At 38.1% G+C, this 22291-nt stretch overlaps 1 protein-coding gene and 1 non-coding gene across 51 annotated transcripts in view; one reads left to right on the top strand and one right to left on the bottom strand.

Moving 5' to 3' along the window:
• CTPS2 (CTP synthase 2) overlaps positions 1–22291 on the bottom strand; it is a 76445-nt gene that overhangs the window by 38393 nt on the left and 15761 nt on the right. For all 50 annotated transcript variants that reach the window (XM_068919309.1, XM_068919263.1, XM_068919208.1 and 47 more), the window contains 7 exons: positions 21174–21254; positions 18198–18349; positions 17805–17937; positions 12056–12144; positions 11178–11272; positions 10632–10694; positions 10058–10101 (listed from right to left, as the gene is read on the bottom strand). In XM_068919309.1, coding sequence (XP_068775410.1) covers positions 10058–10101; positions 10632–10694; positions 11178–11272; positions 12056–12144; positions 17805–17937; positions 18198–18349; positions 21174–21254 — 657 coding nt within the window. The remainder of the gene's footprint in view (positions 1–10057; positions 10102–10631; positions 10695–11177; positions 11273–12055; positions 12145–17804; positions 17938–18197; positions 18350–21173; positions 21255–22291) is intronic.
• LOC104140446 (uncharacterized) lies at positions 1512–4053 on the top strand. The gene is made up of 3 exons (XR_011138874.1): positions 1512–1544; positions 1763–1922; positions 3823–4053. It is a non-coding gene; the product is annotated as an uncharacterized protein (transcript).

The raw sequence follows: 22291 nt of genomic DNA, 5'->3' as shown, positions 1-22291 counted from the left end.
AAATGGAAGCAGAAGGAGACTTTTTTGGGGGAGGAGGGGTTTTACTCCCAAAGGAGGACTGAACTAGCTAGGATTTCTGAACCAAAAAAGGAAAGGACAGGGGATTTCTCCAGGATGTCAAAGGCCACTTTAGGAAGGAAGAGAATAGTCTGTGCTCCCTGTCTCTGGACACAGGAGAAATAAAAAGGCTTAAGTGCAGCAAAGAATTCAGACATTAGCAGGACTTTCTAACGATACGGACAAGGAACCACAGGGAATGGACCAAATAAGGAGGCAGAGTCCCTCTTATTTAAGGCACTTAAGAATAGGTTTAGCAAGTGTGCAACATCAATACCAGCAATTCCACTTTGGTGGAAGGGGAAGAATGAATTAGACAATCTCTGGAGGGCCCTTACAACTCTCTTGTCCATTATTCTTTAGACAGTGACATGAAAAAAAGCTGCTAATGCAAGGCATACATTTATATGGCTCATCTAGCACCGTTTGCCTAGTCTCCTCAGGAAAACTCCTAACAGCTCCACAAACCGCTCAACCCATCCATCTCCTACAGACCCACAAAGCTCTTGACTCTGCAGAGCTATAAAATTGTCTCAATAAGGGAAGAATAGGGTGAAAGATGTAGTTGGTGGGCCTGGAGCCAACCACCAAGAAACAACTGTGAACAACAAGAGGCAGAACCCACAGCCAGAACCGGCAATCCATCACAGCATGTAAAAATAGTTGCAGTACTTCACTCTCCGCTGCGTCATGAAGCATCAGCCACTTGGGCAGACTATCACTCAAAAAAGCCCCACAAACCATCATGATTTCCTAACCCACAGGACAGTTATGAAGGTGCTCCCAAGAAGGAACAATTCTTCAGTACTTTAGATTCACCTTTCCCATTCGGGATGGCTTTTTTTTTTTTTTTTCCTTCCTCTTCACATCCTGGGGTGTTTTGATTCTTAATACTACCAACCACAATTTCATCTCAGAACACCTTCATCATTCTCCTGTGCTAAAAAACAACACAAAAGTTGGAGAGGAACAGGCTTTCGCACTGGTGATTAACAATTCATGCAAAAAGCAAGTGGCATCTTCATATTTAAGATATAAACCTGTTGGGAGGGGGGGAGGGGGAAGGTTGAACAAATCTATATTTACTATTATCTAAATGTCTATTATAATAACAAATGCTATGCATCTCTCCATAGAAGCCTTTTTCAGGCTACTTTGGGTATGGCACATCTTGAAGTGTAAATTACACAAACTGAAGAGAGAAAACCTCTCCCGGATGGCCTGTAAAGACCAAGGAAGCCTGTAACAAGAACACTGGTGGATGGTGACAGTGACCCATTTCATACCCATTTCAAAATTACTTACACCTACTGCTAAAGTACTCTATTCCTTTGGCTATTAGAAATAGTAAAGCTAGTGCACTGACTAAAGTCTAGTTTCATAATCAGGGCGGAGCTGGAGCATGCAAGCAACTATAAAGGTAGCTCCAACCTTGAGACTCTCACATCTGCCGTATACGTTTGAAGGCTCTGGGTTTTGCGAGTGAGGTAAGCATGATCTAAATGTATTGTGTGTTTCAAATCTTTGATCCTAATTTAATTTTCTTTTTTTCCTGTGAAAGTTGAGCTAGTTTTACAGAGAAAAAGTCTTTTTCTGCTAGCTTAAATATTTGTCATTTTTCATTGGTGGTAATGCAATGAATGCATCAGAGGAATTTTCAAAACATTTTGATGTACAGAATTGTTACTGTCTGCTTTGTTTTCAGTTACTTTTCAAGACAGCATCAGAGGAACATGGAACATTTACTCAATGACAACCTATTGAAGTATTTTACCCAGTACGCTTTGATGGAGGGTAGCACCAGTGCACTGTCCATTGGTGGACTGAAAAATTTGCTTCAGAATCAATTTGCACAGTACCTGAAGGTAAGTCTCACTTTTTTCATATTCACTGTACTTCCTAGGAAATGGACAGGAAACAGGAAATAGAGGTAATGCTTTTACAAGGCAGATAATTGTGCCCCACCTGATTTCACCAACTCCACTAATAATCCTTAAATAAGGGTAGGTTTATGAAACTTTCTTTACATTAATGAACAGTAGCTCGAAAGAGATATCCAAGTAAGGATCTTATAATAAAGCTCTAGGAAATACAAAAATCAAAGCAGCTTTTTATGTCAGCGAAATTTCATCTATAATATTGCATCTGAGTCATATACAGGATTTTGTGCTCCAATCTAAATAATGTGTTTTGCAGGGCAAATTTAAAAGTACTGCATATAAGTCAACTTCTATCTAGATTAGGTTCTCACCTTCACAAAACAAAAGGTTTGCCATTTGAGAAAGATACTAAGTAAAGAAAAGAGACGCCACCAAGCATTTCAGAGAGACAGAGAAATATCCCTTTCACAGTGCTAGAAAAAAATCTTGATTCTGATTTCATATATACTCTTTGCCAGACCTTTCCTGAACTGGATTAGGATTCAAGTTAGATTCCTTTGCTAGATAAACCCTTAAATATTATGTTTGGGGCCGCTGATGAAAGCGATTTTTACTAAAGGTCTGAAAGAAGTTGGAGTTCAATGGAAACACCGGTATTTTGAGAACAGCAGTAATCCAGTTTAATCATTTCACTAACATGAAGTGGTAAATTAAAAAAAAAAAAATTAATGAAACACACTAAGGTTTTTTCCTCTTTCCAAGAAGCTTATCTGAGAAGTTAACTCCCAAATTAAAACGAAATACAACAGGAAATTTGGAAAGATATTGCTTTGCATATTAGTTGTAGACAATTCAGCCCAGGGCAAAAACTAATCCAGATGTGATGAAAAGTCAATGCTCAGAAAAAGAAACACTCATGTTTTCCATCTGGATATTAGACATCTACCTTCTACTCAGTTTGCAGAAAAATATGGCATCACAATAGATCAACAAAAAGTAGGTAGGACACTGCAAAACATACACTAACATAAAAACATCACGACAAAGAAAAGAGTTTAAAGATTTAAATTATAAACCAAACTGTCTTTATATTATTTTGTGAACTAGCTTGCTCAGGCTCTTAATCACAATACTCACTGCATCAGAATATTACATGCACTCTTCCCAGACACAAGGAACAAAAGGAGTTAATAATCTATACTAGATTTTAATACATCAGCAAATAATTTTGCAATAGCAAGTACAATATTCCTAGTAAAGAGAGAGAAAGGGTAAGAAAAAAGACTCTCAAGTCCTGGTCCAAAGCCTACTGAAAGTAGCAACGTGTTTTCAAACGGTCCATGTGGGGCTCTGCATTAGTATCTAATAAAGCAGTGGGTGGTATTGCATATTAAAGGTGATTATGTGCATGCTGCAGCTGTTCCACCTGCTCTGTTTCCTAATTTCTGTAATGCAATCCAAATCAAATTTACCTACAAGAGACTGAAGTAATCTGCCTGAGTCATACTTGTGGTTTGGCTACGACAGATGCACTGACTTTTTCCATTGGTGAATGTAAATTTCTTGATAGTATAACGTAACATTTTTGGAGTGCTCAAGTTGCATTCAGACATTGAAATGTCAAGTGAAACGCAGACAATAGCCGTACTTCTCAAATGCTTATTATATCTTTGCTAACAGTTTTGGCAGGTGATGGCAGGCACTGCAGTTCTAGTTTAACCAGTAAAACTGGTAAACATAAATAACGCTATCAGTAACATCTTCACATAACACTGACTTTTACTGATTGTATCATTTCTTGGCAATACTCTTCATAGGAAAAGAGTTGTGGCAACTTATGTATTTAGTTCTTTTTTTTCTTATTCTTTTCCTATAAAAACAACAGGATACATTCTCACTTGATACCATAATTAAATCATTGGACAAAAATAATGACGGAAGTGTCACCTTTGATGAGTTTGTGGCGCTTATAAAAAAGATAACTGGTACTGGACAGTAAGGCATCTGCAAGAATAAGAAGTATCCCTGCTTCGAAAGGAGAAAAGCCTGGCATATACAGTATATGTACACCTGTACCCACAGATTTCCTTATTGTGATAATAAAAAACAAAGAATAAAGATGCATTTGACAATGGATACAATGGATAAGTCTTATCTTGTTTTCTCTGCATGTTAGCTCTGCAATGCTTTCCAGCTAAGCTGCTTCCCAATTAGTGCAGAACTATTTGTTTTTATTTCACACTACAAAAATGTTGCTGGAGTGAGTTATCATCTTGACCTCTAGAGCAGTTCAAATCAAATGCTTTCTAAAAATACAAGGGAAGAAGAAATATCATTCCATTTGGAGACTGTCCCCTAATGTACACTATCTAATACTCTGCCCAGTTCAATTTCATCATTCACATCAGGAGACATTTCCATATGGTAAACGACTCAAGGTTTTAGCACACTTACAGTGTTGTTACACTGTTATTGAAAAAATACTTTACTAAGTATGATGACTGTAATATTCCAGGTTGACTTCCAGTTATATTCATCTAAGTTTACATTTCCCTGTAAAAATAACATTTTTTTGTTATGATTCTTTTGTAACTGTTAATACACAAGTATGTACAGGAACTAAGTGATCGCTGCTTCAAATTAAGATGTTCACTGCATTTGGCACAATTTTAACCTTTTAATTGCATGATTCTCAGAGACGCATGCCTTTTCAATGCAATTCATGGGATTTTATCTACTTTACTTTATTACACTACATTACTACGTTGTTTACTTTATTAAGAGGAAGACAGTGAAAAAGAAGAAAAATAGAAGAAAGTAGACTTTGAAGTAAAATAATTTAGTGGATCAGGCACTAATGCTACTGTAGAGCTTGAAACTGTAGACTGAATTGTAACACCAACATCATTCATTACTCTGATAAATTGGTTAGGCTCAAATCCTCAGAGGACTTGAAGACAACTTAATTGCAAAGGGTATCAAGTGCATTAGAGACTCCATAGTAGTGTTCTTATCCCCTCTATGAAATGAGGATTAAAGCACTTCCTTCTTCATACCAGTGCTGCATGGACAGAAATCTCAAAGATTATGAGACTCAGACATGGTATTACGAGTGTTCAAACAGATTACTGGACCATATTTCTACACAAATCTTTCCAGTGTTCCTGTAGGTTATGTTTCTTTAAGAAAAGAAAAAAAAGCTACTTTTTTGTGAGCTACCTATACATTTTTATTTGTCTTAAATTAACAATATACTTTGATTTGTATTCTATGTCTACCACACAAGCATCTGCTTCCACAGCTCCTTTAGCTACCCAATCCACATAAGTAATACCACAGAACTATAAGAGGTGTTTTTGCATGAGTGGCACATAGTTTTCTTTTCTTCTATTAAACAATATTAGAAATATCTGAGTTCAATTAGGTTATACTGACATTCTGAAGAGGAAAAAGAGGGCATCAGGAAATAGACATGTTATGAGAGTGTCACCTACTGGCAAAATCTATTTCTGCACAATTTCTAGAATTTACAGAAAATGCACTTATTTTACCCAGTGCAGTATCTGAAGTTTCATCATCCTACAGGAGATGCAATGGGCTGTGAAGCACCATGGTCACAATTAAAATTAGCTTCTTTTAAAAAAAAAAAAAAAAGTTAGAATTATCTCCAGAAAGATTCATTTTTGCAAGAACAGTATCAGATGCAGTTGCAATAAAACTGACAAAGAACACAATGAAAAGGTTCATCAGAAAAACGAAAATCAAAGTTTAATAGGAGAGGAAGGGAACAGAAAAGAAGAGGGAGATGGAACAAAACAAAACAAAAAATTTTGTTCTGCCACCCAGTAAATCAAATTCACTGGCGGTTTACGCACTGTACAGAGTTCACTTTTAAAAGAAAACCTAAAAATGATCATTTGCAACATAAAATTCATACTAAGCATTACTCTCAAGCTGATGTACTACTTTTCGGAAGAGTTTTCTTCACAGCAAAGTACAATAACAACTTAACTATCATTACTATCCAAAAGGACGGAAAGCGGAGCAGAAAGTTTAAGAATATGTAACGCAACATGACCTGCAAATAATCAACCATTCATTCAGGATCAGAAATTTGGGGGACTGTGATCAGTGCTCATATACCTGTGCCTTCATATACCACTTTCCCTACTGAAATCAAATCTATATTAAAGAAAAATTGGACCCAAAAGGTTAACATGATATTCTATCACTATAACATGTACGAACTGGTGAGTACTGAAAAATACTATCACATCAAAGCTCATTCTTTTTTCTTCAGAGTACACATTTTTAATTTAAGCCTAAATGAAAAACTCCAATCTACCACAAAAGCATCAGACTTCAAATCTCTCAGACATAGCTTATAACCCCCAGCTTATAAATATTTTCAAATTCTATATTGCATTTCCTCTACGTTTTCATTACATAGGTATTCATAATTCGGAATATTGTTTCCCCTAGCATTTTCTTTAAAAGAAAATTTGGGCTATGTTTTACATCACTAAGTTATTAATTTCCATCTTTTTTTTCTTCTCAGTATGTTAAATCTCATTTCTAAAATACTTGCAGTCATTTATACATCAATATACTTTCTACGAGTATTCCCTAAAACACTGTGTAAAGTCCTGTGTAAAGTTAGTCATGGATGCCTTGCAGAATCCAGATTGAGTCATGTTGTAATAATAATTAACAGAAGAAGAAACACGTGAGCAGTGTTACAGACAACTCACTATATCTGCATATGCAGTTGTGTATTCATTACTGTTCAGAACAAAACAAGTCACAACAGCTACCTTATCGCCCAAAAACCTTTACAGTGTTCAAAACTTTATACCAATACAGACAATGTTATTCCATAGTATGGTAACTTGTGCTATTTTAGTTGAGAAGAGCTAGCAATAACGTCGTTTCTCATCACTTCGGTCACAATTCTTGTAACATCTGTACTTGCCCTGTGTGATTCTGAGTCACATAATGACATGACACATTTTTAATTTTAAAGAGAAAGTTTCAAGTTTCCATAGATGCACAAAAAAGGGTGAAAACAACTTTTAGAGGTTCAAAATCAAAAGGCAAATAATGAAGCAAAGTACACCAAAATTTTTAAAGGCATTTTAAAAGAAAATTATCAATTTTAGTGTGCACAGTTCTAAGTATTTTAATGCTTAGCAAATGAAGAAGGGAGGCAAGAAGTTGCATATTCTATGATTGCCCCTGAGTTTCCTCGCCAAACTGTGCATCTGAACTTATTTTTTCCCCCCCTTTTCTTAAAAATAACAGGAAATAGAACTGCAGCCTCACCCCTGCCTTTCCTCTCCCTCTCCAGTTTCCAGAGAAACAGCAACCAAAAAGAACACCGTTTTGGTCCTAAGCTAGCAGTCAGATGAGTCACACAGCAGCATCAGAGGATATTATCAGCGCTGATAATGGCGTTTCCTACCAGCTTTCATGGATAACGAAACATCGGCATCATCTCAATAGTTCACAAGCTCCATTAATCTATTTCTCTTTCAATCATTTTTATCGATTTATTATTATGAATATCTAAATACTTTTCAGCATAACATGGACTCTGCTCAAACAGATTATTTACAAGTTGTAATTATTGACAGTGCAAATTTCCCCCTTAGAACAATTTACAGCTGGTTCCCACCCAGAATTAAGATGTCAAAGATCAGATCAAGCTGCTGGAACATGCCTAGTAATCACCAATTTCACTATCTACGTGTAGTTTGGAACAAAAGAATGTTTGCTATACGTATTGCAAGCATATTGCTCCAATTGTACACACTGTGTTATTCTTCTGACACATACATTCATTCCATTAATTTCTTTATGTTCACATAATTTTCTCTATAACATATAAAACTTACTTGCCCTAGAATGCAAACTGTTATTCACTCAATTACTTATGCAATAAAAATTTTCTCCTAGAGATAAGTTACTGTACTAATATACACTACTACTGCAACAACAGAAGAAACTGCCAGTAGGGCTGCAGCAGACAAGCTTCCACGTTGCAGACTTCAGGAGTGGGATTCGCTTGTTTAACAGAGAGCTCCGCATCCCAGCTAGCCACTATGAACAACCTTTAGAAGGAACAGAGAGGAGCCAGCACTTCCACAGGCAGATTCACCCCTTTCTGAAGTAGTCTTCTAAAATACTTTAGCTGACTGCATCCTGAAAGGGTGACTAGCTGAAATGTAGTCATGTGAAGTTAAATGAGATGCACCCCACACTCCATGACTTTAGGTGCTTAGGTGCTTGAAAATTAGAAGCCAAATTTACCTCACGCAGAAGGTTCTACCATCAGCCAGTGAAGGGGGCTCAAAATTGAATGAACTGTGGTCTGCAGGTATTTATCTCTTCCCTTATTAATGAGGGGCCCTACATGCCTAATTTAAACCACCTGCTCTCACTATCAAAAGTAAGGAAAGTACTAATTCTAGGGCAACTGATTTTTATTAGAATTTAACAGCAGAAACGCTCTGCAATTAGAAACGGTCACAGTAAATAATATGAAGGTAACCATGAGTCCAAATCGCCAATTTGGTGACCCAAAGTAGATCCAAACGCCTTTCAAAGAAGTTGATGCTGATTCAGACTCACAGTTAGCAAGGTCTATCAGTTGTTCAAAGGATTAAAATTAAAAAAAAAAATCAGCGCTTCAACAGAATGTTTCAATCATTGCCTACTGAAGCAAAGAAACTTGAATTACCAGAAAAATAAGGCTAAATATCTTTAAAAACTGCAGATGCCACTTTCATTTAGTGGGTGAGGTATTCCAAGTGAATAAACATACAGTACTGATAGAAGAAGAAACGCTGCTCTCTCCTACCCAGCAACAGTGTAATATCCTGTGCATCTAAAACTGACACTAAAAAGCACTACAAAGATGTCCCAGAATCAGCCTGCTGTACTAACCTTCCTGCTACCCAAAAATTTGCAGTAAACTTTCAAAATCTTCCATATTTTACAATATATTGCTATTATCAAGTTGATTCTTTCAAAGAAAAGTTACGTCCTCTAATACACTCAAGAAGGGTAAAGAAAAAGACCTCTTCCAATATCAAAACTGCTGCATTTGGCATCAAATTTAAGTTTACTTTTGTCCCTCTGAGAACATTTCCAAACCCCACCAAGCGTTTGCTGTATTTCTCAAACTCACTAAAACTCTCAAGGTCTCTAACTTACCTTCAAGCTCAGACTAGGTTCTCTCTCCCACTATGCAAAAATCACATGGAAACGACATTGGCAAACAGGTCAAATGCTTTAAAAGCCTCTTATTTGCACTTTGCAGACTAAGCAGATGGGACAAAAACATATTTTACTTTCAAACCCCCAAAACTCCTTTGAAGCAAATGGATACAGAAATAGTTGTTTATCGTGAGCAATCCACTAATTAATCACTGAAACAGAGGTTTACATCTTACAGTAAGATACTTCATTTCCCACATGTGATTTTCTGTTCTTTTTAACTTTCTCAAAAACCCTCTCTTACAGAACATTTGCAAGTTTTACCGTTATAGGAATGCTATACCATGCTCTCCTGAACTAGGAAACATCTGGAAAAACTCCACTCTAAAATTCCACCACTGGCATACCATACAGAGAGACCTATCAAATCTACAGCATTGAAAGGACTGTGAGAGGCATAAACATTTTGGGAAGAAAAGTACTGCCTATTTATATAAAGGAAAGACAACAATTTTCTATAGCTTTCCATCTCTCTCTTCTGTTTAATATACATTTGTATTTTGATGATAGCTTTGTTCTACACTTTCCAGCTTCTGTTTATATTTCATTCTCTAGTAAAGCCAACCTAATCATTATTCTCTACTCCCAAGATTGGTCTACAACCAAGGAAATTATTACAAAAATTACAAAAATAAAACTGGCGAACTCCAGATCCGAGCAGGTGAAGGTAAGTGACTACGCAAAAGAAAGCACCTTTTAAACACTGCTGAATAAGGACAGGGGACACCCCTTCATGTCCTCACATGTAAAACACGGAGATAGTCTTTAAATTAAACAGAGGTAACTACCTTTTAACACAAGAGTATGTTCACAAAACATGCAGGAGAAACAGCAGTACTTACAACCGGGTTTTTTGTGTCAGGGTCAAATTCTGTAGAATTTGCATCTGAAACAGAAGTTCAAAAAGCCACAGTACATTTCCATTGTCCTACAGGCATTACAGACTCATCAGAACAGTTCTGTGGCATTTTAAGGCTTGTGCGCATTCCAGCTACAACCTCGTACATTAAAATAGTGCACATGCTGCAGCACTCTTGAAGCAGCCACAGGGAGCATATGATCTTAGTCACTACTACCGCAACTGCTATGGTTTGGCCACTCCAACCAACGAAAGAATGCAAAGGCAAGTGAGAAAAATCACATCTCGCTTTCAACTCCACACCACCCGCGTGCTCCAAAGACAGACTGTAGAAGTGAACTTTAAACACGCTTTCACCTGCACTTCTGAGATCAAAGAGCAGGTGTCAGGCAACTTGCATTACAGGAGTTCCTGTTACTGTCTATAAGGAATACTTTGAGCTAGGTATCTAATGTTCGTAAGATCTATATACTAGATCGATTAATAGATATACATTACATATACAGAATAAAATCTCTTCTAAGCAAATCATAGCCATGCTACCACACAGAGCTCACCTGTCCAGTTTAAGCAGTTTCTTGCAAACTCCACAACTGCTAATTGCATTCCCAAGCAAATTCCTGTTAGAGGAAACAAATCCTCAGTATTTAACAATATACAGAGCAAGACTGACAAAGTACTCGCCGTTCTGTCTTAAACTTGACTTTTCTTTTCTTTTCTTTTTTTTTTTTTTAAAGAAATCTTGGTATCCAGTGTATACAAACTTTCCAAAAAATTACACACAATAAAACAATAAAACATCAAACAAAGCCTTTGCAGAAGGGACTGTCTTTTCCTTCCTTCCTTGTACAGCACTGTAGTACATGACCCCAGGCATTATTTACAAGGCAGATATTCACAAGAGGACACCTACTTCCGTAAAACAGGATCCTTCCCTAGTATTGCTCATTTTACTCACTGGCCATATCATCTAATAAGCCCACTCAATTGTTCCAGCAGATTTGTTTGTTTGCTTTTTACAACTATACAGCTGATAAAAATCAAATCAACCAGCTTGCAATACATCTCCAAAACGTAACAATTTCCAAATTTCATCATCTTACCAAGAAAAGGTTTTTTCTTCGTTCTTGCCCAGGAGATAGCTTGGAGTTTGCCTTCTGTTCCCCGAATTCCAAACCCTCCTGGGACCAGAATGCCACTGTAATGAGAGCCATATATAAAGTGACCGACATGTAAAATCAAGCCAGCAAAAGAAGTCCATTTAAGAAAAAAAAAATTCAGGTTTCAACAAAGCAAGTGCAGTGCAGGAAATACATTCCAATTCATCAATTCAACACGGACAAGCCTGTTTTGTATTACCATACCAAATACACAGAATATAAATCTAAATTTAGAGATTTCTGTCTCATCTTCTCACCCTAATTCTCATCTGACCAACCTCATCCTTCACAGCAAAATTTACTTAATAAACTAGCTTAAATAAACTAGCCGTATACTCATCGCTTCAGGATCTTAACAGCAAAGCCTGATAAGCTATTAAGTAAATCTAAATAAATGAATGCATTTTGGTAACTAATAATATCCCTTTACGTATACAAATTGAAATTCTGACAGTGATGACACTCAAAAGAGGAGGTTTGCTGAGCGTCACAAGCGTTTACTACTCCAGACACAGCTTGTATCTAACCGCCTTTTACTGTGGTAAAGAAAAATTATTGACATCCAACCAGCACTCCAAATAAAGTATTTTGCCTAGCTATCCAAAACATTGCAGCTTGTCTACGGAGATTAAAACAGAGTGTGAGAATACAGCCTCACACTATAATTTGCTATGTCTGATGCTTATCACCATACAAGTCCATCTCTTTCCATACGTAATACAAGTTTGGATGCACTGAGAAATGATTCACTGAAGTATTTTACATCATGCAAAGTAAATCATAGTCTGCATTCGGTATACAGAATACCTGATGCCACTTACTCTGCTTTGCACAGCTTTTGCCATGCCTGGTGATATTTCACTGGGTTCTCAACTTCTGTAGAATGTTCAAGTTCTATCGAGTCTATGTACTAAGAAAGAAAAATATGCAATAAAACAGTATTTCCTTCCACAGAAAAAGCAGTATAATACTATAGAACCAACTTCTGTAGCACTAATACAAACCTACTACATTTTTCAAGTGAATTTCCCAGTAGGCCTGTAGCAACTACAATGAGGTCTCAGTATGTGCTCTGAGTAGTTGTAGCAATCCATCTCCCTTTCTTTGCGTGTGGCTCAAAAGTGCGGCCTGCTTCCAGCCCTCATTCTCCTGCTGTCCAGGCAAGCAGATTTGCCAGAGTGCTCTACAGCTGTATGCCCAGGTCTGCTTCCTATGGAAATCAAGGCACCAGGTGAGGGATGGTGCTGACCTTATCCTGACATCCAACTGGGATGTGGCCAGGGTGTTCACTTTCCCCGCTCTTGGTTTCCACAGTTTACTGAATGTTATTGTAAAAGTAAATAAACCTGGAATGTCTAGCCTGCAAGAAAGCCACTACTTTGGATTAACTTGAAAACATTAACTGCACAGAGGGAGCCAGCCTCATTATATGCTCTACCAGGGATCTTGCATTAGTCTCTATTGCCATTAACAAACATGGCTCCAGAAGTACCAACAGAGCAAATGACTAGGCGGTTAAGTACTGCACTGAGGACAAAAGATCTGGATTTGATTCCTCAGTTTGATAGTCCTTTTCTGAGAATAATATATTAATAACATCCTGCTGTAGGCCATCTACTATAAGAAATAAATCATCTGGACTGACAGAACTCATTTACGTGCAGAGAAATGAAACAGAGGAAAAGATTGTCTGAAGTTTTCCAGATATGATAAGAATGCCTTCCAGCAAATATTTTCTACTTTTTCCACACTCCAAAAGGTATCACAAAATACAACTGAATAACAACATTCATAAAGAGTTATTATTCTGTACTAACAGGATAGTATGGATAGACTAAAAGGATACTTTATCATGCTGGGTACTTGGAGGAAGAAACTAATTACACTTAAAATTAATTCTGGTTCCCTTGTCAAACATATTGACAGTACATTTATCACTTTTAGGAACATCATACATTTCAGCATTCAGGTATGTGGACGCTAGATTTGGTGTTTTCTATGTTCTTGCTAAAAAGTTATTTACATATCATAAAAATTTTTGACTGTGCAATTGCCAGTATAAGACACTATTCGGAACTACAGCATCATGCAGGCTGGAGGGGGCCACGGGAGTCTAGTCTAACCCCCTATTCAACGCAGGCTACATTAGAGCAGGTGGCTCACAGTCATTTCCAGCCAAGATTTGAACACCTCCAAGGACAGAGATCTCACAGCTTCTCTGGACATCCGTTCCAAGGTTTGACCACCCTCACTATATTTTTTCCTTTCTATTGAGTCAGAATTTCTCATGTTCCTAACTGGGTCTGTTGCCTCTCAACCTTATCCTGTGCACTTCTGAAAAGAGCTTGACTCTGTGTTCTCTTCACCCTCTCAGTAGATAGTCGTACACAGTATTAAGATCCTCCCATCAAAGCTTTCTCTTCTCCAGGCTGAACAAACTCACTTCTCCTAGCCTTTCCTCACATGCCATGCGCTTCAGTCTCCTCATCTTGGTGGCCTTCCCTTCAACTCACTTCAGTATGTCAGTGTCTTTCTTGTACGGGGAGCCCAAAACTGAAGACAGTAGTCCAGATGAGATGTGGTCTCACAAGCACGACATAAAGGGGAATAGTCACTTTCCTAATCTTGCTGGCTATACTCTTGCTAACAGTATGGCCCAGGATGCTGTTGGCCTTCTTTACTGCAAGGGCACACTGTTGACTCATGTTACACTTGTTGTCTACCAGGATCACCATCCAGGTCCTTTTCTGTAAGCTGCTTTTTAGCCAGCCAGCCCCCATAGTGGGCTGTGACAACTAGTGGGCAACTAGTGACGGGGTTAATCCATCCCAAACGCAGGACTTTGCATTTGCCTTTGTTAAATTTCATAAGGTTCCTGTCGGCCCATTCCTTCAACCTGTCAAGGTCCCTCTGAACAGCAGCCCTGCCCTCCAGGATACCAACCGCTCCCCCCACTTCGGTATCATCCTCAGATTTCCTGAGGGTGCGCTCTATCCCATCATTCAGGTCATAATAAAGGTCTTAATAAAGACATTAAACAGTATCGCCCCCACTATCAGTTCCTGAGGGATGCAAATTAGATCAAGCAAGCTAAACATAACAGGTTGATTTTGTATTACTAATCACCACCCCCTGACCCTGACAGTTCAACCAACTATCCACCCACCTTATCATCCACTTGTCCAGTCCCTATCTCATCAATTTGTTTACTAGATACTATGGGATTCTGTGTCAAAGGCCAGGCCAAAACGGAGGTATGTAACATCCACTGCTCTTCCTGTGTCCATACAACCTGTCATCTCATCACAGAAGGCAATCAAAGTGGACACGCACAATCTGCCCTTTATACATTAATTCTGGCTGTTCCCAATCACCTCCTTGTTCCTCATGTGACAAGAAACAACTCTGAGGAGAAATTACTGGGAAGGAGGTGAGACTGACCACCTGAACTTGGCCAGCACTTCCTTCTTGCCTTTTTTGAAGATGGGTGTGTTATTTGCCTTTTTTTTAGTTATCAGGAACATCCCCTAATTGCCATGATGCTTGAGTCGGAGAGTGGCTTCACAGTGATATAAGCCAGATCCCTCAGGACCCTCGGAGGCATCCTGTTTAGTTCCATGGACTTGTATACAACCAGTTGTTTCTAGTACTCTTTAACTGTATCTTCTTCTAACAATGCTACGTTCCCGCAAACTCTGTTAAGGGAATCAGGAGACCAGTGGCCAGGCCTTAGCAGTGAAAATCAAGACACAATAAGCATGGCGTACCTCAGCCTTTTCCACGTCTTTTGTTACTAGGTCTCTTGCCCCATTGAGCAGCAGGCCCCATATTTTCCTCAACCTCCCTCTTGCTGACAATGTTTTTACAGCAGTCTTTCCTGTTGCCCTTCTTCGCATCTGTCATTAGTTCCAACTCTAGCTGACTTCTATCCCTGCAAGTTTGAGCGATGTCTCTATATTCTTCCCAGGCAGCTCACCTCCACTCCCACCCTCTGTGTACTTCATTTTTGCATTTGAGCTCAGTCAGGTGTTCCCTGTTCATCCATGCCAACCTTTTGCCATTCCATTGACTTCCACGTTTTGAGAAGCTGTCCTTGAAGATCAAGCAGCTGCCCTGGGCCCCTCTGCTCTCCCATCTCCCACGGGATTCTACCAAGCAAATCCCTAAATATTTGAATTGAACTGGGGTAGGACTAAGTAGTCCATAGGCTTGGTACTAACCCTATACACAGAGAAGGAGAGCACCTCACCTAGCAACAGAAGGGTTCCTCCCCTTCGCCAAGGACAAAAGCAAGCTTAAACCTTGAAATATAAGCTATTACCTCTTCCCTAAGATGATGGGGTTTTTTATGTATTTTCCACGATACATAACAAGTGGCTTCTTAGCCACACAAACACAGCCCTTACTTAAATCCCGCTTAGTCATTATAACTTCAGAGATACTTTGTAGCAGTGAACACTATGCATAAATTCTTCACTACTTAGAAAAGTATTTCCTCTTGCTAAATGTGCATTTGTTCTGTTTTCCTGACTGGCCCCCTAGCCATTTAACATGATGGGTAGCACTCAGTGTTCTATCTTCATACTATTCAGCCTTTGGTATGCTTTACAGAGGACACAAACAGTAGGACGCTAAGTCAAGCAGTTTCAATTTTTCTTCCTTTTCTTTGATAGGAAAGGTCATTCCCTCCCCTCCCCCGGAGAATAAATCAATCTGTTTCTCTCTGTAAAGAAGTTTTACAGAAATAATACTTTGGATTTGCTGCTGTTTGTGCATCTCTGCATGCTTCCCCTTTTGAAAAGGTTCTAGAGTGGAAGCAACAATGAGAAGCAAAAGATGAAGGATCTGCAGCTGACTGATATGCCCCACAACAGGCAGAACGACACTGAGAGAAAACAATCAGCTGATTTCAGAGCCTATAACAGGGCAAGCCACAGTGTAAAGTACTCTGCATTATCATAGGCTTATGCATTTCCTTCACCAGATGATTACAGTTCATTAGAACCAAAAAGTGATGGGAGGGTACAAAACGTACTTGGATTATCTTGGTACAGGGCTAATCACATGCTCCACAAAGTCCTTAAAAGGCAAACATCTGAAATGCTGCATTCTTGCCATCTGTGCTCTCAAGCAAATAGAAGTAAATTGCCAGGTTTCTGATGTGAGGAACTCTTTCCTCAGTACTCTGTTTTTCATGGTTTAGGGGGCTTAACATCTTCTTTCAAAAACACCTGGAACATCAATGTCAACAGGACTCCTAGGTATTCCTTACTCCGCGCTTCATCAAAGAAGTAGACATGTGCACCCTTGGCTGCTCTGCATGCTCCCACTTCTTTTTCGGGTGAATGGATTGAGTCAACAGAATGGTGGCTACGTCTTCGGTTTGCAGCCTTTAGCGACCATCCTAGATGTTAATGACCTTCTTTGTCAAAAAGCAGTTTCCTCCTGCAAGAAACTTTCTAGAGCTGAGTGGGAATAGCCTGATTTCCTTGCGCAAGCACTGTCTTAGCACCCCTGCACAGCTTTTGACACGCTGACATCTTCACTCTAAAATCTTTTTTTTTTTTTTCTATCACCAGAAAGTAAATGATCAAAAAAGTCCATATTCAGCAGTTACTATAGTGTATAAACATATGAACAGGCTTATATCAGAGAAAGGCAGGGAATAAAACCTATTGAGCACAGTACAGCCTGCAATGGCCCACTTAATTTTTCTGAAATCATGTAGTGACATCATACTAGAGCAACGTTGACACTGATACTTTGCGACCACTTATTACCGTTTTGTTACGGTAAGTTGCCAAAACGTCCTCTGTACCCACTAACTGATACTAACACATATTTCAACGCTGCTTCTCTGCCCCAGACTTGCCATCCCTAGCAATGGAAGCAGACAGTTCCATCAGTAAGAGAGCTGGTAATGCTTTTCTACGTAGAGTTCAATTTTCTATTTCTGAAATGAGAGGCAAAATAAGTCCTTAAATAGTCTGTTATGTGAGGAGGTATCTTCTTGGAGAAACTAAATTTCTGGCACAATTCTAATGTCATTACCCACAAACACTACCCACAAACACTGAAAATCATCTCACAATCCTGATGAAAAGAAATCGGGCTGCTCTCAGAGCATCATCTGAAGTTAAGAAGAGCAGCAGCAGCTTATGACATCAGACTTTTAAAAGAAAACTTATACTCTTTTTAATTTATTTATTTTCTCTTATCTTTCCTGGGCTGATCTCACTATCATAAGAAGTCTCATTAGAACAAATAAAACCTTATTACTTACTACTCTTGGTAGACAATAAAAATCTGCAGGTAAAGTCTGTTTTTTCATCAGATCTAAGTAACTGCAGTGTTCTTTTCAGGTAAGTTTAGTTCCAGAAAAATAAAATAAAGTAAAATAAAATAAAATCTCTGAAGACTTCTTAAAAAAAGGAATATGTATCGCCATTCTGTATTTGTCTTCATGATTCATTTCCTAATTATAATATGAATTAAAACTGCCTCATGTGATGGGAACTAGCACAGTGTATTCAAAGTATTCCTGAAAGCAAAAAACAGACATATCCTCACCATTAAATCCAGTTTGTGATTAATTGCCAGCGCTGAGTGTTCCAGAGCCTTGAAAACAGATGCATAGCAGTCACTCAGTTTCGTATACTTGCCAACGAGAGCTATGGAACACACCTTCAGCAACCTTTCATACCTAACAAAAACAAGTTTTCTAGTTATTACTCCGATTTTCACCAAAAAAGGCACTTTAACAAATGCTTGCTTTTTCTTTAACCTCACAACACATCTTCTAAAATCTCAAAATCATCCATGTTTTTAAACCCAAAGCATCCACACGGGTTGATCAGCTGCACTCTACCAAACCCCGCAGTTCAGTTTGGTCACTTCACAGCAGCTAAGAATCTAACTGACTGAATTCAAACACTCCCAGAAAAAGTAGCAGACTTGGACTACCTGTCAGCCATTTTCTTCCATTTCATTAGAAGATCACTTGGCTGGTCATCAATAGGTAAATTTAACCTCTGTTTAAAATACTTAATGATGCCTTGTTCCTCCAGAAGAATTGGTACTCGGTAAGTGGAAGACACATCATGGATAAATATCACCTAATAAAAAAAGCGTAACATAAAAAGCTATCTAAATACTTTTCACAGGAAACATACATTCCACATTTTGTATACTACATATATTTTGTATTCTACATATATTATACTTTTTGCACACTTTTCCTAAGAATGAGCAGGGCAACACAGTTAATGTTTAAGGTTCCACTAAGTCTACAAGGAAAAAGTTACCCTGAAAGTGAAAATGGGTTCCTCTTCCTCCTTGTGACATGGTACAAACACAGCCTGTCAAGCCTATCAACACATTAGTTTTAATGCAAACATCTGGCCCCACAAGAAGTCATGTTTGTTAAAAAAAAAAAAAAAAAAAAAAAAACTTTCTTCTTGTCTCATAGAAAACATTTCCCGGGAAAGAAAGAACACAAATGGAACCTCACAAAACACATCCATCTATGTTGTGATAGAATCTCCTACAAAGGATTTTCTTAGTGAATTAATTATGTGATTAAATGATGAGTATAGCCCATTCAAGGCTCATTTAATTAAGAAGACATATTTATAAACAGTGTCCAAGCTGCTTGCAGTTAAGTTCATTGCATTTAGCTTACACGAGACTGTAGAGTTCAGAATCCTGAAAAAAAGTGTCCTCTCCCCGATGCACATGAGAAATTAAGGACGTTTCCTTCGTTATCCTTTATTTTTGTTCATCAAATAAAGTATGTACATATGCCTCTCTGTGTGCCCACTCAAGACCAAAAAGAATAGGGCAGCCACAACCCTCCTACAATGGGAGTAAGGCTTATCTAGCTGTTCTTCCAAACTTGGCAGCTACAAGCTACCACCTTAAGGACATAATAGTTAGAAACAACCACTGGCTGCTCTGCGTTACAGTCTTGCTGACCATGGGGACTGCTAAAATCCCAGAAGGAGCTGAAGACACTGCTTTTGTTTCAGTGGAACATACTTTGAAGAGAGGAGGAAGGACTCACCAGCCACTTGATAAAAGCAAATCAAAAAATCCACTTAGAGGAAGTCTGTGACAAAACAGCATATGGTCCTGGACTAGTCAGGACAGCAAAGAAACGGAACAGGGATGGTGAACTAAAAAGCTTGATCCCCTTGAGGTAATAAACCATAGTTCTAGACACAAACTAAATCTGCAGCTTCTTTTCTGCCGGCATTGAGTATAGTTCCAGGAAGAAGACTGATGATGAATCTAATCCTTCAGTTCACAAAAAATCCCGGATCATTTTAGGGAATATCTAGAGATGTGGCCTTTGAACTATTCCAGCCATAGGCAAGGACATCTTGAGTGATCCAGCCAACACGGCCTGAAATTCACAAAATCTGTGATCTCTTCTGGAAAGACTATTTCAATGGCCAGTGTCTTCAGAAATCCAGAAGTGGTTCATTAATTTTAAGACACACAGGGTAGTTAAGCACTGCCTTGCAGAATTCTGATCGCAGCAGTTACAAAAAGAAAAAAAAAAATAAGGCTGCAACAGAGCACGGCACCCGGACAGAATGGCATTGCATTTCAGTCCATTGGGTGTTACCACCTCGGGCACACCTGTACACAACACAGTGCTGCGTACAGAAATCTGAGCTAGCCAGAACAGTACAGGAACAGTGCAGCACTCTGCCCAGATTGATATAGCCAGCTTCTCTTGAAAGCTGTGAGCAGTACAACTATTGAACTTCTACCCCCAAAGGCAGATCTTTAGAACAATGTGGTGCCGTGCAGACAGCGCTCTCCCTGTGAGTGAGCTCTTCTGGAAGCTCAGGCATGCGTGGGACTCTTGGTCTAGTTATGCTGGAGCAGAAACTGTAGTTGGAATGGGGATATGAACACACTTACATGTGGCCTGATACTGCCAGACAAGCACACATCATTTTTTTGTTGTTGCTGTTTTAATTTGTTTCCAATTTCCAGTTTTCTCTCTCTGGCTGGAAAGGAATCACAAAGGCATTCTGCAGGTGAGTGGAGGATTTTCCAGAAGCTAGCTCAAAGGGGTTGTCTACTATAGATAGTAAGATGAAGGCAAGGGGGGAAAAAATGATGGCCACATTGTACTCTAGGTCCTCATCTGGGATCTTACTATAAAAAGATTTATTTCTTACACATCTGCAGAGAGGTCGACACTGACACATATTTGAAACGTAACATCATTGTTAGCATCTATAATTATCCTTTTACTATTACCTGTTACATTAAAGAGTAACATGCTCTCACTTTCAAAAATATTAAAGAGCATTTGATTTACCAAAATTAGTATTCAAATAGCAGTTGGCCACCACTGGAATCAATTCCAAAATCAGGTATGAACTACAGAGGGATATATAACTATACCGCAGATGTTCTAAGCGTGTTAAAGGGCACAAACAGCCTACTATACATTATCACAGTGAGAATGTTCATGTGACTGTGATGATCTATGGATATATGCAAAATCTTTAACTGCAACCACACTCTATTCATCCGTTATTATAACCACCTGAGATGACTTACGGACAGTAACCAATCACAGCTTTCAGCAGTCTATGGAACTACATAGTTTTCATGACAATTGATAACAATTAACCATGCATTCAAAATCTATTCCTGATATTAATTCTTCATAACCTATTCAATAATTGTACCATAATATAAAGTGTGCTTACACTGTTAATGACTATTTGATGTATAAAATCTCAAATATAACACCCCAATATTTTTAAAGAGTTACAGTGTATATGATGGCAAGAGAAAAATTGTAAAAACAATTACTTATTAATAAAACAGTCTGAAGTTGAAAATAGAAATGCATACAAATATTTGGATGCTTTCCTACACGTTTAATGATGAACCAACTGTTAAATTACTAACCTGTTCAGGCTCCACATGGCAAAACATGGAGATCTTTTCCTTCACTGCCATTTCTATAGGCTTTGCACTTCTGCAGACAATCTGTCATCACAGAAAGAAAAATCATAAATCTTTTCTAGGAAAGTTGTAGTATATCCTCAATACTATTCATGAAGAAGATCATCTCCTTCAGAAAATACAGTGCAAGCATACTTTTTTTTTTTTTTTTGAGTTCTACTATACATCATAGCTCACAAGTATCTGCTAGCAAGGCTAAAGTAAATCAGTTACCATAAGAACGCCTGCCCATACTGAACCACTTTTATTACTTAATCTTTCTACAGCTTCCTCTGTAATGTTGCTCTCTCGTGCTCTCATTTTTTGTAGCCATTATGGTAATACTCTTTAGATGAAAGTCAAGCAGCTCTGTAAGTAAGACTAATACAATGAATCAAAAGAAATATTATGATCAATTCAGCTCAGAGCAGCAACACTTAGTTTACACGCATATTTTCTACCTCTTCAATATTTCAGTGCCTTTTTTAAAATTGTTAGTTCACAAATGATTAAAAAGGAAGGCAGAAAATGAAAAAACTATTATACAATTGTCTTTTTTTTTTCCTGGTGCAATTATTTTCTGATTATTTTGCTGATAGACGCAAAATTCAGATATTTTAATAAATATTTGCAATTTTTGCCAGCCAAGAAAATAAGCACATGCTTTGGAGTTTGTTGGAAGGTTTTTTGCATTACCTAACCTTAGGCAACTAGCTCAAAAACACTGAACTGAATGCACCTATATATTACTTAGTTTCAATCATTTGTTTTGAATCCTGCCTCAAGTATAACAATCCTCTTAAAAGAGTAATTTATTACTTTCCCCCCCTCTGTCTAGTAAGTGGAACTACTTAATACATTAAGCCTTTTTTTGTTCAGAAACTTCTTGCTGATCTTTAATCACCTTCTAGAATCAACACAGCTCTGCTGAAATTGATAAAAATCTAATCAACTTCCCCTATCCCTGCAAGAAATTTGAGAATCAGAAAAATAATGCCAAACACAAGGGAAAATTAGTAAATATTCCAATAATCAAAAAGAATTATTACATAATTTGTACGCTATTTTCAGTTAAACACAGC

The sequence above is a fragment of the Struthio camelus genome, chromosome 1 (assembly GCF_040807025.1).
Source record: "Struthio camelus isolate bStrCam1 chromosome 1, bStrCam1.hap1, whole genome shotgun sequence".
Taxonomy (NCBI): domain Eukaryota; kingdom Metazoa; phylum Chordata; class Aves; order Struthioniformes; family Struthionidae; genus Struthio; species Struthio camelus.
Note: the sequence above shows the minus strand (reverse complement) of the source record. Positions and strands in the feature narration are given on the sequence as shown.